The following is a 17,500-nucleotide window of genomic DNA, read 5'->3' as shown; positions in this document are numbered from 1 at the left end:
ATATTACATATATATATATAAATATATTATTATATATATATATATATATATATATATCTACACACACACACACATATATATATATATATATATATATATATATATGCTCTACAAATCTTCTAGGGATGATGATGTTTGCCTCATGACCTACTTCATAGTCGAGAGTGCTTTTGCAGTCTAACCATCCAGGTATCTAATTCCATCAGAAAAACAACTAAGTATGTCTACCTGTCTGTCCTCGCCCAGATAAACTCAAGTCTCTCAGTTAGTAGGCAAGGATGCTACTGATTACTCATTGAGGCCATTACATATTTACGGTCAATATATATATATATATATATATATATATATATATATATATATATATATATATATATATATATATATATATATATATATATATATATAGGCATATACACACATACAGTATCCTGAGCAAAGAGATTGTAACAAATTAATCAATGGGTGGCAATAAGACTACTAAAACAAAATAAATTTCATTAAATACAATGAAAATGTCTGCACATAAGGTATCTGAATTTAATTTTCTAAGTAAAAATCTTATTCTAATTGAGTATGTTTTCTCTAATCATTATAAAAGACGACATCAAAGTTCCCTCTTGATCAACAACACAACCCTCGTCCACTTCCCAAAGATCTCTACCCATCCTCTAAAAACCGTTAGATCATCCTAAGGTCACAGTCAAGGAAACCTGCCTTGCGCATACTGTACTTCTTGAAGGTTAGCCCCACAAGCTGTAAAACAATGACTCATGCAGAGAGAGAGAGAGAGAGAGAGAGAGAGAGAGAGAGAGAGAGAGAGAGAGAGAGAGAGAGAGAGAGAGAGAGAGAGAGAGATTTTTAGTTAATAATCAGCTTCTGAAATAAAACAGCCTTTACTTCAATTCATGCGTGTATTCCAATGCAAATCTCAAGACCCCAGAGACATAAGGGGAAAAATCAACAAAATCTCGATAAATCAAAGTGACTTTGTAAGTTAACAAATGTTTGCAAAGTAATCACATTCAAGATAATGCAACAGTTTATGCTAACAAAACACTCTGTTACGTATCCACCATAACACTGGTCTGGTAAAAATAAACTATAAAAAAATTATTATATCAAAATTATCATTATTGTCAGTTCAACATACTGCACAATTAATTTGGAAAACAATTTTTAACCAAAGCAAGAGGGGGAAAATTCATCAGACTATTTATATATATTTCGTGGACCCCATGATTCAACTTTGTACGAGTGTAAGTTCGTTTGGGCAATCTTATTCTAGAAAAAAAAATAAAACTTATTGCAATCCCATATCCTCTCATACTTCAGTTAGCACTGAACAGTTTTACAACATTAACCTATCACCGAGAGCTACCAACACTTAGTAAGCTGAAAAACCACTAATGTAGTAGAAACAAAGTCAAGCATATGTAAAGTTGATAAAAAATATCATATCTCATTGATTTAAGAAACACATACTCCTCTCTCTTGCTCTTTATCTATAAATATAACACGCTTCTCTCTCTCCATCTATTTACCTACATAATATATATATATATATATATATATATATATATATATATACACACGCACAGACAGATTAGGAAATAGTTTAAAAAAATTACCACGGCCATCAAAATGCAATTTTAGCCAGCATAAAAAAAAATGAACGTACCATAACGGACCTGGCATATACGGACTTGAATGGTGCCATTGTCAAGCTAAGGCAATATTCCACTTGATGTTATTTAGGGACAATGTTTTCAAAGACTGAGCAATCGTCACATCCTCGTTCCTACATTTCACTACTAGTGAAAGAAAATTCCTCAACAGTGAACGTACACCAAGAAATTACTGGTAATCTAAAAAATTTTCTATTTAAATTCCACTTGTTTGACACTGATTGCAAGTAAATTTTTTCATGAGGTTTAGAAAAAAATATTGTTCAAGTTAAGATATCCTACGTAGTAAATTATAAATAAAAGAATTAAAATAAGTACTATATTGTATGACTAGTACAGTACTATATTAACTAACGACCGCTGACTTTGACTATCATATGATACAAACGACCAAGTTAATAGAAGTTCAATATCTAAAAAAAAATTCCAGGAGAAATTAATAAGTTAAGAAACGTATCATAATCAAAGTCCAGTATCTAACACATCACAGAACATACAAACAACATTTGTAAGTGCAAGCTAAATCTTTTCCTAAGTTAAACTAGTCGGATTTTTTTTGTAAGTGCAAGCTAAATCTTTTCCTAAGAAACTAGACGGTTAAAAAAATCCAAGAAGCCCAATTCTTGAATAAGTTGAAAAATAAACCTAAGTGAAACGAAAAATGGTTTACAAGTTCACTTTACTCGGCCTTCAGTGGAACTGAACCACCCATTTTCTGTAAGGTTGCAAGCTCATGCACACATATTTATACTGTACCGACACGCACACACTGCCAAACACCCCATTTTCTATTGGCGGACACATGCAACGGACCTTGCGCGCTCAACACTGCCGTATCACGATTTTTCAAAAAACGGCCAGGACGAATCCATCCGAGGTCAGAAAAAAAGAGGACTATCCAATCAGAGGTCAGAATTTAAAAACGGCTAAGAACGATCCATCCAGAAATCAAGACTTTCACAATGACCGGAACGGTTCGTCCAGGTCAGTAAAAGAAAAAAAAATAAAAAAAAAAATAAAAAATAAATTTCAGGGCGATCTTATCAGAGGTCAGTTTCAAATATGGCAGTTACAAGTGAATAAGACTAAATCAGAAATCCTCTCAAAATCAGAGTCCCACAATGCAACTTCAGATACCGCAACCATCGCCCGTGGTTAAACACGTTAAAGCTGAGATGCAACGGTGGAAAACGGCACTGGCTTCTTCGTAACACTGGCAAGGGCTCTGGACTTAATAAAAAATGTCAGAAAATAGAAATAAATATTGTATGTGTTCTTACCTTCGAGGGAAGCAGCAATGTATCCCCTTGCACACTGGGCCACTACCACTTGTTTCACACGTATTCACACTAGTTATCATCTCACAGGTGTTGTACCCCTTCGTAACACTTCACTAACTTCACTAAGGTGAGCCTCAACACCATTTTAACACTGAGTTTTCAAAAAGTAGAGACGAGGAAGTTACTGAGCGCCCAAGTAAAGACGTCAGTGTCAATCGACCCGAGCTTCTGTGGCCCCAAGAGTCTCGATCGAGGATAAGGGCAGCAGCAGGAGGCACAGACGGTGAAAACCATAAGTTCCGAGTGTGAGAGGGAGAGCGCAAGATGTGTCGGGACGGGTTGGTGGGTGGCGGCGGCCTATAGCAGCAATGTGGGGGCCCCGGTCACTAACGGTGACGGTGGAGGAGTAGGAGGAGGAGGAGAGCTGCGTGGTGGTGGTGGTGGAGGAGCAGCGCAGCTCCGGCGCCCGCCGCTGCCATCCATCCATCCGCCACCACCTTCTCCTTCCTCCACCACCACCAACTGTCCTGGTGAACATCCCGGTCGCTCACACCCACTAACCCATCATGATCTACACCATCGCCACACCTCCCCCACTACCAACCCATTCTCTCTTTCTCTCGTTCTCGTTCTCTGTCTCGCTCTCTATCGGCGCTGCTGCTGCTGCCGCCGCCGCCGACGACGACGACTAAAGTACCGTCGTCAAATTTCGCCGGACTCTGCCACACCGCAAATGCACCACCGCCATCCATCATCCTTGTTGCACAAACGGTCGCTGCTTGCGTCAGTCAACAGGACTAAACGGAAAGCACCGACATCTTAGCCGTCCGCGGTCGACTGTCGCTACCTACTCCGACCGCCGTGTCGGAGGTGAGCAGCAGTGACCGCAGAAACTGCGGCGGCGATATCGGTGTTGCAGCACCGCCAGCCAAGGAGTCAGTTGGGGTCGGGCGTGGCAGCGACCCTTCTCGTCCTGCTGCTTTCTTTTCGACATGGAAATCGAGGCAATTTCACAGAAACCGGAGCCGAAGTCGTCGTGAAAGCACTAAAATCACAATTACCATCCATCACTTGGTCTCCAAACAAGATTCCTCAACTAACGTTGCTTTTTCCCCCCCTTCAACTTAGGCCCGGACAGCCCCTGGTTTCGTCACCACAAATTCCAGATAGCCACATCACTTTAAAACTTCCTTTTTAACTGGCGAAACTTTACAAAAGGAAGGAAATACAGCACAAACTGCAGAATAAGACGACATGGGCGTGCGTGGGTGTCACTTTTAAGAGTTTGTGTGGGCGGTCAATTGACGGAGGTTGAGCGCTACATGTTCCTCACTAGATAGACGCGACGGAACTGAGGCGGGGTTGGGACGCGGCGCGAGCGTCTAGCAGAGCTCCTCCTTCAAGGGTGGGACTAGATTCGTAGGAGGAGCTAACTGTAAGCCCCGCAACATGGCCCCGCCTCCGGGATCGTCTCTCCACCCTCTGACCACTTAGCCCATGCCTTCCCTTACCATAACTCCGCCCCCTCAGCCAGCCATCGCCTCATGTGACGTTGCCAAATACTCGTCTGGTAATTAAAATAGCGTGAGCCAATGGAGCGTCAGCCGCGTGGCTTCTTGGGTAGGAGGGGAGGGAGAAGGGCGCTCCGCCCCCCTTGGCTAGACTTTGGTTGCAGTAAAAGGCGGGTTGGGGAGAATCCCATAATTTCTCTCTCCCTCACCCCCCTTTTCTCTCTCTCTCCTTTTACCTCAACGCTGCTAACACCGGCTGGGGAGAGTAGGTTGGGTGGGAGATGCACACTACGTGTCAAATAGAGAACAAAGGTGGGGGGACATGGAGGCAAAGTGAAGGGGGGGATAAAACCCCTATGAAAGTCGCCGTTTGAGCGAGTGTGACCTACAACCTGATTTTAAGTCCTGTGGGTATCATGTGTGCCACTCAAAAGTGACAGGAGCGTGTGTGGAGACTGCGTGCTCAACCCCTTAACCGTTCGATTCACATACACCACCTGACCAGATCCGAGATTACTTTAAACTTCCGCCCTTAACATCTTAAAATGAAGCACTGTAAGCTCTTCGTTCCTTTGAAAGCCCGATTTCCGTTTTTTTTTTTTTTCGATACTGGAGGGCGTTCTCTCTTCACCTTTCGGTACTCCTTCAGTCATCCCCGCCCAGATCGAAAATCATTCCTGTCCTCACGCCCTCTTTCTTCTGACACAAGACAAAAATGTTCATCTCAAGAATTTTCTCTGGGATGCCAACATCATTACTACAATACCAGCAGCTGCAATATCAGAATACACACGTGCACATGCACACACACACACAAACACACACACACACACACACACACACATATATATATATATATATATATATATATATATATATATATATATATATATATATATATATATATATATATATATATATATATATATAAAAACAAAAGGGAATTTTAACTGAGCTTTCATGTCTCGTCTTAAATCTACAACTGCATTACATTTCTCATGAAGAAAAAAAGAAGCCCCTATGTTACCCTTCGTTTTAAGAAAGATTTTAAATGCATGAAGCAGTACGGATTACTATAGTAAGAATCTCTCTCACACACACACTCTCTCTCCCTCCTCAGTCAGTGTGTGTGCGTGTACCTAAAACAGGCAAATGTCGTCATGCAGCGTACAACGGCTGAAGGGTGGTTGGAGGTAGTGGCTAAGAATTCGACCGGTCCTCAGTCTGCAAGCAACGTTACTGCCGCAACAAGCAAATGCTGGCCGATCGGAGCGCCAGCGCTGTTCGGTGCTCTTCGCTCCCTCAGTTGCCGCCGCTTTAGCAGCTGCTTCTCCCAAGCACCGACAGCGCTCTCCCGAGCCGAATCGCGGCGCTGCGTTCGGAACTTCGGTGATCCACATTATCGTGCAAATCTTGTGCTTCGAAATTGCGTTCGTTTCCGACTCTAATTTCGACTTGACAGTTTTACTTGTTAGTTTATCATATACATCGTGGAAATGTGTGGAAAATGAAAATATGTCACTTACATAGATTTCTTTTATAGAATTAATGCCAGTTACAGTTGAGTTTGAACATCAGCGTACCCGCGCATATAATTAGAGCAAACTAGCTTCCACAAGGATAACTCAGTGCTACGTACACGCCTCACCTGACAGGGGTACGATCAATGCAAGCACACAGGAGTGAACTGTGCCTGTATTCCTCTTGCACGAATGGCGATTACTTTGGTAAGGCTTCAAACTGCAATAAGCCAAATAGAGGCCACATTTCATTCTGCAAAGCAGCTTCAAATTCTACAATGCACCACTTTTACTACGAACCTGCTGTTTAGATTACATTCAGTATTTTACTGTGCTTTGGAAGTATAGTCTGTGAGCAAATCCAGATAGCTTTTCACAAAAGATAAGAATTAACATATTTATAAGGCACTTTGAGATGCACAATTACTAAAATAATGTAAAGAACTTCTAACCATTAGTGTCGTGGAATGCCATCAATGCCATAACTATCAAAAACTCACATTCAAGGTTTTTAATTCACAAAAATACATTACTTTACAAAAGAGAGCAATAATAGATATCTCCAACTAATGAACACAAGTTATCATTCACATAGCCTTACCCATTCCTGATTTTAGTGTAGACACTAAATTGATCATAACAACGATATAACCAGACGCAACACATCAGATTTCAATTTTCCATCAATATGTACCCCACAACTTGCATAACAACAAAAGAAATCAAACTGCTTGATAATTACGGATTCAAAACATTGCTAACGGTTAAACCTTGCCGTGATTTAAAAATGCTGCCAAACAACCTTAATCGAAAGACGGATTACCAAAGAGAAATATAAAAGCTCTGATAACTGAGCAGATTGTTGAATGATTTTGGAGATTTACAAAACGATATATGAGCGAGAGAGAGAGAGAGAGAGAGAGAGAGAGAGAGAGAGAGAGAGAGAGAGAGAGAGAGAGAGAGAGAGATTTTCACATAGAATAAAATAAAGTTTCAATAACTGTACGGAATGATGACCACCCATTTTACATTTTTTATTGTTTTTCTTCGCATACGTTCGAGAATGAAAATGCCCTGTTTTTGTTACGGCTCTTGAATATTAAACAGATCCCAAAGCTACGTTTTACAGCCCCCCCCCCCATCTCATCCTAACCCCCCCTCCCCCAATCTCATCCTAACCCCCCCTCCAAAAAAAAAAAAAAAACCGTAAACATCTCTTCCTTTCTCTCCCCATACACCCATACGAGGTCCCTAGGGGTGATGCCTCTTCTCTCTATAATAATTTTGGCTAAATACATCAGAATATATTCTGGAAATGATCATTTGTTTACATGCTGAACATTTCTGTCTGTTAATTTTACGTGCATATTATTAAAATTTAAGCTGGTGAATTTACATACATCATTCTTATACGTAATCCTCATAAGTAAACACATACGTAGGGGTATACCCATATATATATATATATATATATATATATATATATATATATATATATATATATATATATATATATATATATTCTTTTATATATATATAATGATATATAAATATATATAATACAACTACTCCAGCTAACTTCCAAGACAATTCCAGAAAAAAATAAAGGAAAAATAGGACATTTGTGTTTTTAAAAAAAGAGAGAGAATATGTGTACTAAAATATATTTGTCCCATTGGATATTCTCTTCGTAGCAGTCCTTAGGCCAAACCTTTATCATTTATAATAATAATAATAATAATAATAATAATAATAATAATAATAATAACTATTATTATTATTATTATTATCACTATTATTATTATTATTATTATTATTATTATTATTGTTGTTGTTGTTGTTGTTACTTGCTAAGCTACAACCCTAGTTGGAAAAACAGTATGCTATACGGCCAGGGGCTCCAACAGGGAAAATAGCCCAGAGAGGAAAGGAAACAAGGAAAAATAAAATATACGAACAGTAACATTAAAATAAATATTTACTATATAAACTATAAAAACTTTAACAAAACAAGAGGAAGAGAAATAAGGTGAAATAGTGAGCCCGAGTGTACCCTCAAGCAAGAGAACTCTAACCAAAGATTGTGGAAGATCATGGTACAGAGGCTATGGCACTATCCAAGACTAGAGAATAATGGTTTGATTTTGGAGTGTTCTTCTCCTAGAAGAGCAGCTTACCATAGCTAGAGTTTCTTCTACCCTAATGCTAAGAGAACTGATTCTATATTTTCACAGTTGGCTACTAAGGAAAATGGAGTTCAAGTTTCACAATAAAATGGAAAAAGACGATTTTCTTTTATCTTTCATCATCGTCATTCGATTATATCTTTGAAAACTGCCAAGCAATATGGCTATGATTTTTTCGATGAATTAAATTCATCTCTTCCCTTTTGTGAAAAAAAAAAATAAAGCATACTGTTGAAACGTCAGTTTCTTCAACATATGTAGGCTACCGTTGAAGCACTCATGCAAGCACACAGAAACCACCTCATATTTTGAAATCACTGGTCGCATGAGCAGAGAAATGAGTTACCTTAGGTCTGATCAATTCTTGGATGGGTGATCACGAAGAAAAGAGAGCAAGCAGTCGGCACATAAGCCCTTTAATACCCAAGGGCTAGGGGGTGAGAGGTCAAACAACGTCACCTTATAAATATATGCTGAAACCTGGAAAGACAGTTTATGCTACAGGTTTTCCTTCTTACCATACTACTATATTACCCCCCCCCCCCCCCCTTGGAAAGGGTGGCGCGAGAAAGGTACAGCATTCCAGTTTCTCGTCAAGTTCATGCCATTTTAGGAATGAGGTTGATAGCCCCATGCTTTTCTCTCGGTCTCAATAGACGCTGGTAATCATTGGGTGCTTTGCATTTCAATTCATTTCAATCTATCTACCATTTTCTTCTTTCTGTTCTATCTTTTATTACATATGGCCATGCTATTCTCTGAAAGTTGCTTTGCAAATTAATGGTCTTTTGGCTTGTTCCACATGAATGTTTACTCACTTGGAATAAAGAAAAAATTACAATGGTGGCATCATTTCAGCTCAGAGTCAGAGGCTAACTGGAATTTAGAAATATCTGCAAAGTTATAGGTAACTATTTGACTCTTACAATTATGCAAAACAATATCTTTTGAACATGCAAAACCACAACGAAATGAAGAAAAGTAAAAGAAGAGATATTTTTGTCAACCTCTTTCAAGATTACAAGCCAAAAGCCCCATGTCTCAATTTTTTCTTGACAGAAAGCTAGGTTTAGTTATCAAATTATTTCATTTCAATAAAAGGAGCTTTCTCGCTAGATGAAAATAGGCCCAAGACTCCTTCAGCTGGTTTAAAAAACGGGAGCTGAAGTTTCTCAAGTGAATAAAAATAAGGCTTCAAGAAATGCCTTTTCTATAACCAAAATAGGAAACTTGACATTCTTAAAGGAATAAAAAGATTCCAGCTTCTTGTATAAATGAAACGGTAATTCAAGCTTCCTTTGTACTACAGAATAGAAACATTTAAAATTTCCTTTGTAAAAACAAAAAGGAAACATTTGAAGCTTCCTTTGTACCACAAAATGGAAACATTTAAAGCTTCCTTTGTAAAACAAAATGGAAACACCTGAAGCTTCCTTTGTACCACAAAATGGAAACATCTGAAGCTTCCTTTGTAACACAAAATGGAAACATTTGAAGCTTCCTTTGTACCACAAAATGGAAACATTTGAAGCTTCCTTTGTACCACAAAATGGAAACATTTAAAGCTTCCTTTGTACCACAAAATGGAAACATTTAAAGCTTCCTTTGTAAAACAAAATTGAAACATCTGAAGCTTCATTTGTACCACAAAATGGAAACATTTAAAGCTTCCTTTGTAAAACAAAATTGAAACATTTAAAGCTTCCTTTGTAAAACAAAATTGAAACATCTGAAGCTTCATTTGTACCACAAAATGGAAACATTTAAAGCTTCCTTTGTACCACAAAATGGAAACATTTAAAGCTTCCTTTGTAAAACAAAATTGAAACATCTGAAGCTTCATTTGTACCACAAAATGGAAACATTTAAAGCTTCCTTTGTAAAACAAAATTGAAACATCTGAAGCTTCCTTTGTACCACAAACTAGAAACATACTTAGCAAAACAGAATTGTGATTAAGGATGGAACTTATGCTTCATTAGCACAACAAGGGATTGCCAGCCACTCGAGTAATAAAAAAGAAAAGAAAAAACATGAAATTCGTGCTTTCTTGGTAGGATAAAAAAGGAGCCCCAAGAGCACTCAGCAGAATCGAAAGGAGACTTACGTAAGATTCCTTTCTGAACTAAAAATGGAATATTAACCTTCTTTAGCAGAATAAATGTAATCGATTAGATTCACTTGTAAAGTAAAGAAATCCAGATATTTCAGAAAAAAAATGAAATATAAATATGCTAAGGTAGCAGAGACGTTTACCAGATCCAAATCGAGTAAAGTCTTTTCCGAAAAATGAGAAACAATAATTTGAGTCATAAAATTTAGCAGAAAATTTGTGGATAGGTAACAAGCCTTCGAATAAATTGAGTTTTCACATTTTCTTGGCAGGATGATCTGAGGGAAAAGTAAAGCTTAACAGAAGAAACCGGGAATAGAGTAAGGTCTAATAAATAATAAATTCTTTAACCTTTACCAATACTATTTTACAGTAGGTTCAGTAAGGGAAAAATCTAGCATGATTGAATAGGGAAAACAAGTCAATTCAAGTAGAATCCAAAAAAAATAAATTTGATGTTCAAATGCTCTTCGTAGAATCATATATAAATAAGATATCTCAGAAATTTAGACGCTTTAAGTTCCAAGGTTGTCCAAAAGAACCGATTAAGCCAGCCGGCTCCGTCTGGAAACCTCGGTGAAATACACCGAGAGTTCAACAATATCACGTTGGGTGAAACCTAGTTACACTGATAAAATGAAATTAAAAAAAAATGAGATTTAGTATTTTCGACACTACTCAGGCCTCATTATCTCTTATAAGATATTAAGCAAATCTCTAATTTTATCAAATAGAATGAGAATTAGTTGAAATGTCAACTAATTCAAACATGTAGCAGCAATATAAATCCGAAATTGTTTCATAAAAAAATATAAACTAATTATACTAAAGTCGATTATTTTCTTTTCGATTAAAGAAATACCTCAATCTGTTGAGAGAAAATGATAAGAAATAAGCTGAGGGAATAGACATATTCTCAACTTTCATTGAACAGTGCAAAGTTGATCACTCAAAGACCAGCGTAAAACCATTAACTTGCAGATGAAATACCCAAATGAGCAACGTATCTTAGTAGCTCTCGTTTATAGTTCACCAACTCCAAAAATAAACTTTGGATATAATGCAGGTGGGAGATTCTGCTTGAAATTAGAATAACCTAAAAACAGCCACTGAAAGCAGCCACATTGTTTCATGAAGTCTCTATTCATATAAAGTCAGACATCTTAGCGTTGGTCTTTCTGAAACTTTAAGAGAGATCGCTGTGGTGGTCTCCTGAAAGTTATTTGAAACCTTGCTGGCGGTCTTACTTGGAAAAACCTGAAGTCTAGGTGGTGGGGGTCTGTCTGAAGAAATGTGAAGTCTCAGTGGAGGCCCCTGAAATTCTTTAAGGCCTCGGCGGTGGTCTCGAATACCCTTCAAAAGACCAAACTTTTAGTCTGGTTTCTAAAAGAAGCTGCATGATTCAACTTGGATGGTACTTAGACTGGTTTCCAAAAATACCAATAGCTCAGGAAAAATTCTGGAAACAGATATTCATTACTAGGCAATTTTGCCAATATACGCGACTTAAAAAAAAATATTTTTTTGATTTTGGCACCTATTAGCAAAATCTAATCTAATGATTTTTACTTTGATATGAAAGTGCTGGTTATGCTGAAACTAGACGATTGCAAAATGATGACAGATGATTCTGTCATCAAAATAATTCATTATTGACTATACTCGTATCACAAAAATGTGATTTTCCATTAATTTGTATGCATCTTAAGTTACATTTCGTTCCAGATACGACGCAATGCAGTTTTAAGCCCAAATACAAAAATGACCCCCAAGGACACGACGAAACAGTATCAAAATATATATCCTGACTAAGAGACCATAAAAGAAGCTAGATATCTCACAAATACAAAAAGGACTTTAACCCAAAACACTGCAATACGAATAGCAGCTTGTTTCCCATAGATCATACTGGTTAGATTAGGCCCCTAAAACCAGAAGATATTTGCCCTGATAGATAGAAATCAATCGCATCGTATTTGCAAGACAAACTCTTGGTTATCTCTCAAAGGAAGGTGAGGGACAGAAACGAAAACTAGGAGAAATCAGGTGTACAACATTAAGCAGTATCTTAATTTACCGCCATTCGCAAACTGAATTTCACAAGTCAAGCAGCTCTAGCTTTCTCTCCCAGTTCTGCATTAGATATTTTAACAACTCTCCCATTTCAGAAACATTCTACGACTGTTCAAGACGACGAGTAACCTTCTACAAAAGAAGAACAATATCTTTGAATTTCTTCATTGTGTCGTCTCCTTTTCAAGGGAAACCAGTAGGAGAAACTTACTGGCTAGATAAATTCCTACTGGTATATGAGCACCACATTATCCTAATGTCAAGTTTTCACACACGCAGTAAAGAAAGTAAAGTAGGACAATGGAAATGGACAGGAGCTAAATGAAGCAAACCAGAATATCCGGGAGATTACCAGTGTCATGTAAAAGCTTCTGGAATATAATTCATAGCAGCAAGATGAAATATGTCAAAAGAAAACCCAACAGATGGAAGGGCTTAAGAACCCCTGCCAGAAGCATTAGTTACTGGTTAAAAATTATAATAATAGGATTAAATGGAGAAAAAAGGATTCTCAAGATACGCTGAGTATATTCGTACACGTATTGTACAGTAAACTGGAATATCAAAAACGGTCCATAAAGGATACTTCCTCATTCCAGTAATCCTTCCATCTCATGACAATATTAAAATGTCTCCAGTTATCCATAATCAGCTTTTGTGATGGTTAAAGACAATTATAATTTAACCTTGCCGAAACTTTTCACACTGAAATTCACTCGGGGTTGTCATTTATTCCTTAAAATGGAAAGTGTTAATTTCAGCTTATTCTGCAGTAAGTTCTCACTAGAAAAAAAAGCATTTACAAGACACCCAGGATAAACGTAGATATGAACACTCTACTTTCAAAATTTCACCCGACAAAAGTAACACAAAATAATATGAGTAGAAATCACGTTATACATCTATGAATAGGCACTATAATATTGCACAAATGTCATCATCATCATTATCATCATCTCCTCCGACGCCTATTGACGCAAAGGACCTCGGTAAATTTCGCCAGTTGTCTCTATCTCGAGCTTTTAATTCAATACTTCTCCATTCATCATCTCCTACTTCGCGCTTCATAGTCCTCAGCCATGTGGGCTTGGGTCTTCTAACTCTTCTAGAATCTTGTGGAGGCCAGCTGAACGTTTGGTGAACTAATCTCTGAGGGGAGTGCGAAGAGCATGCCCAAACCATCTCCATCTATCCCTCATCATGATCTCATCCGCATATGGCACTCGAGTAATCTCTCTTATAGTTTCATTTCTAATCCTGTCCTGCCATTTAACTCCCAAATATATATTTCTAAAGGACTGCTGACGACATAATTATGGTAACAACATTCTCTGTAGGTTTAAAGTTCCTTTAAATAAAGCTTCTCCTTTCTTAATATTCTGTTTTTCCTTGCAACTTCAGGAAATAAAGTTCCATCTTTCTTTCAACATATTGAGCAGAGAAATTTCTTAGAAATGACCCCGTAACAGGTCATCTATGACGAGCAGTTAGAAAAAAAACTCCAGATAGACCTGTCAAACTGGTTCTTAGCAAAACCAATGCAAGGATGTAATATATTTTTTATATTAGCAATTTATAAAAAGAAAATACATTACAGGAAACTATTCTGATGATATGTCTTCTGTTTAGGAGATCAAGTATTTTCAATTGCTAAGAATCTATTTCTTTGGAAAAATACATCCATGTCATTTCTAGAGAAATCCTGTAACAACGTGTCGAATCATTATAATTTCTTGCAATACCTAAAGAAACGGGTTTTATAACACAGTGATTATACCTATAGACTTTACAAGATTCTGAATTCGACACCTTGCTTCGAAATAACAACTAACATCTCTGTAGCAATTCTTGAGATGCATTAATGATTTTACAGGTTTTAAGAACGCATGAGCATAGTAACTTTCCCATATAATGAACAAAGTCCTAACCCCGTATCATTTTCTGCAAACCCATAGAGGAACACAACAGACTCATAACTTCAACATGGCATAGTTAAAAAAGAGGAAAAGTCCTTGTTTTTATATGGGTCCAGAAAAGCTTAACAATATCCAGTTCATAGGTGTTTTTGATAACCAGCAAAGCGTCATTGTACCTGGGCAAGGAAGCATACCTGCTTGGGTACCGTGGAACAGCAAATATTGCATTAGACAACTCTCGAACAACAACAGTTGGTATCATTACCATAGCTATTGTTTATTCCTTTTTGTTTTGTTATTAAACTTGACGACGTTACTGTTTCGTCTTCAATTTATTGTAAGTATCTTCCTCATCAATGTTACTGCGCTATCCTAATTATCACAGCAATATATTGCTGACTTGAATGTAGTGGAAGCACTTAAAGGAAACCTCTCCGTAGAACCGAGAAAAATGATCGTCATACAAACATGAGGCTTTGCACCGCTTAGCGTGGCACAGAAGGTGATGCCATTAAAGAGAGGAATGCTCTAAGGTGGGGTGGCATCTGTCTCGCTATACAGCAACGCACAAGGTGTCCTAGGCACTCCTAATTACGATTGTGATGTTGAAGATGATGATGATGGTCATGATGAGGATGATGATGATGATGATGATGATGAGGGAGTGCCTGGGTGCAGCCACAGCAGCAGTCGCTGCCCACGTGTGCCTTGCGCGCCATCTACTCAAGGTGGAGAACACGTGCGACAAAGGGATCAAGACAGACACACATACGAGGGAAATAATGTTCACCCTTTAAATAATGTAAAGATTATGTGAGAAAAGGATGAACATCAAATAATCAACGCAAAGGAAACTACAGTTGAGTATAGAACAGATTTGTGTTCGGCTAGACGGACGCTTCAGAACATCAAACTAAAAAGCGTTAAATAAGAAAAGAATTTAAAAACTGTTTGCTCGTAATGGCAATAAATTTCGTTCGAGCGACGAAAATCACAAAACAAACAAGAGCAAATATATTGTACAAGATATTTTTTTTCTCCAGAAAATCTTTGAAGCGAACCGGCTTCGAGCAGCCCCCGGGACCTGAAGGTGTGCGCACGAATCGTGCGCCGTTCTTATGCAGTGCTGCTTCAAGCGCGTCGTTGTCGTCGTCGATAGAATGTAATGCCACTCTAGTTGGCATCTGGAATAGAGACGGCCAAGAAAGCAACTCTAAAGAGGGTGTGGTCAGGCCATGTATGGGTGACCACTGTGAAAGCCAGATACACTTACAGTATGGCCAAGCCGATGGCAGTCTTACTCTGCAATCAACGATTCCATACTTACCATAGACATATGGAGTCTGGTGTGAGAGGCGGCATGTCGCATAGACAATAGCGAAGTAAAAAGGTGGTTATCTTCTTATCAACAAGATCTTGAAATTTACTCGTAAAGAAAATTCAGTAGAGAGAGAGAGAGAGAGAGAGAGAGAGAGAGAGAGAGAGAGAGAGAGAGAGAGAGAGAGACATACGTAAACTATACAAGTAACGTACGAGTAGTATCACAGTTTTGTCCTTCCGTCGTGTTTCGAATACCAGTTATGTCGAATTTCCCCAGCATTAAGTGACATTTAGATTATGCAATAATTCCATCAATGCAGTGTGACCCTCGCCCTTCTATGCCGCTAAATATAATGTCACTAGCTTGGAAAGTACGTCAATTAGCGTGGTCACTGAAATGGCCGAATTTGCTTGATAGTTTAAGCATTCAATTCCCTCTCCTCAATATCTCCAGTACAGGCAGTCCTTTTTATTGCCAGTTCAAATCACACTCTAATCTATTCCCTCTTATTTTCGTAACTCTAATGAGCTGTACGTACGTATTCGCAAAAGATCCTCCAAGAAGCATTTAAACAACTTAGGGTTTAATTATCTTCAATCATAAACGTACTTATAGAATTTACTGCAATCATCAGTGGAAATTCAATAACGTACACGGCAAAGATGTATGAAAAAAAAGCATACGGAAAAAAACGAAAAATAGAGAAAACTCACATGTACCAATGCAACACCCACACCAATCTTACCTGCAAAGAGAGAAAAGTAAATTAGACATTTGATAATATATTGGGTCATCAAAAACAATATCAAGCTTTTCCTCACCTAAATCAATACCTAAAATGTAAGAATGAATATCTAAGTAATGAAACTATCTTATTTGTTAGTGAACTTGTGTGACAAATAGTTGAATGATCACTTACTAGGAAACAAATGGTTTGACCTATATAAAGTACATCTTATGAGTTGAAAAATATCAAAATGTACTTTTTAACTACATTGGCACTAGGAATGACATTAATAGCTTTAAAATTATTATAGATTTTCCGGGAAAAGACCATACAATAATCTCATTATTGTAAAAAGGCTTAGTCAACTTTAATTATTTTTCTGAATAAATTAATTACACGAATGTTAAAATTTTCCGAGGACCGTTTAGAGAAGCATGCAGGTATAATATTATGATCCATTAATGATCTTTCCATCAAATTTTTTATATTTCTCATAACCATTTCATTTTCCATGATAAAATCAATTTAGTCTAACGTCTAATACCACACGAAGACCTCGGATTAGAGGATGGCAAGGCTTCATTATATAATATAGCCTGATCCAGAGGGAGAAATGGTGAGACCCTTCACCCAAGAGCCTGAAGTAGAGATGAAACGAGAAAGGGATTATTAGTGGGACCCAAATCCTTAAAGATTAAAAGGAATAATGAAAAATGGGAAGAAGAATAATATTGGAGCATAACCTTTACGGGCCTTGGTGAATAGTAAAAAGGGGGAAAAGGGATATTACTGGGACATAACCTTTCAGAGCCTGAAAGTAGAAGGGAAAAAGAGGTAGGACACAACCTTTCAGAGCCTGAAAGTTAGGACACAACCTTTCAGTCTGAATGAATCATGGATATGAAGGAGGGAGAGAGACAATAGAAGAGAATAAACTATATGAGACTGAATAGTGAAAAGATGAGAGAGGAATAACAGTTGGACACTTGAAAAGGCAAGAAACTACGAAAAATTAGACAAAAACAACAATGGTGTGAAATCTTTCAGAACACACAAATAACAGTAAAAAATGGAAAAAAAGTAACTGGTAGGGCATAGACTCTAAGGCCAGGAGTGACAAACGAAAAAAAAGAAGGGTGGAGTGGGCATAGTCTTTAGAAGCCTG

The 17,500-nt window shown here is 37.7% G+C and overlaps 1 protein-coding gene and 1 long non-coding RNA gene across 2 annotated transcripts in view; one reads left to right on the top strand and one right to left on the bottom strand.

The window, feature by feature from the left end:
* Positions 1-4,329, bottom strand: part of LOC137623686 (uncharacterized) — a 16,476-nt gene extending 12,147 nt beyond the window's left edge. Inside the window, exon 1 of the mRNA XM_068354516.1 lies at positions 2,969-4,329. Coding sequence (XP_068210617.1) covers positions 3,180-3,506 — 327 coding nt within the window. The 5' untranslated portion in view covers positions 3,507-4,329 and the 3' untranslated portion in view covers positions 2,969-3,179. The remainder of the gene's footprint in view (positions 1-2,968) is intronic.
* A 421-nt stretch (positions 4,330-4,750) lies between these two features.
* Positions 4,751-6,961, top strand: LOC137623685 (uncharacterized). The gene is made up of 2 exons (XR_011040613.1): positions 4,751-5,034; positions 5,600-6,961. It is a non-coding gene; the product is annotated as an uncharacterized lncRNA (long non-coding RNA).
* Positions 6,962-17,500: the final 10,539 nt, after the last annotated feature.

The sequence above is a fragment of the Palaemon carinicauda genome, chromosome 30, assembly GCF_036898095.1.
Source record: "Palaemon carinicauda isolate YSFRI2023 chromosome 30, ASM3689809v2, whole genome shotgun sequence".
In the NCBI taxonomy this organism is placed as follows: domain Eukaryota; kingdom Metazoa; phylum Arthropoda; class Malacostraca; order Decapoda; family Palaemonidae; genus Palaemon; species Palaemon carinicauda.
This window is presented reverse-complemented; position numbering and strand designations above follow the sequence as displayed.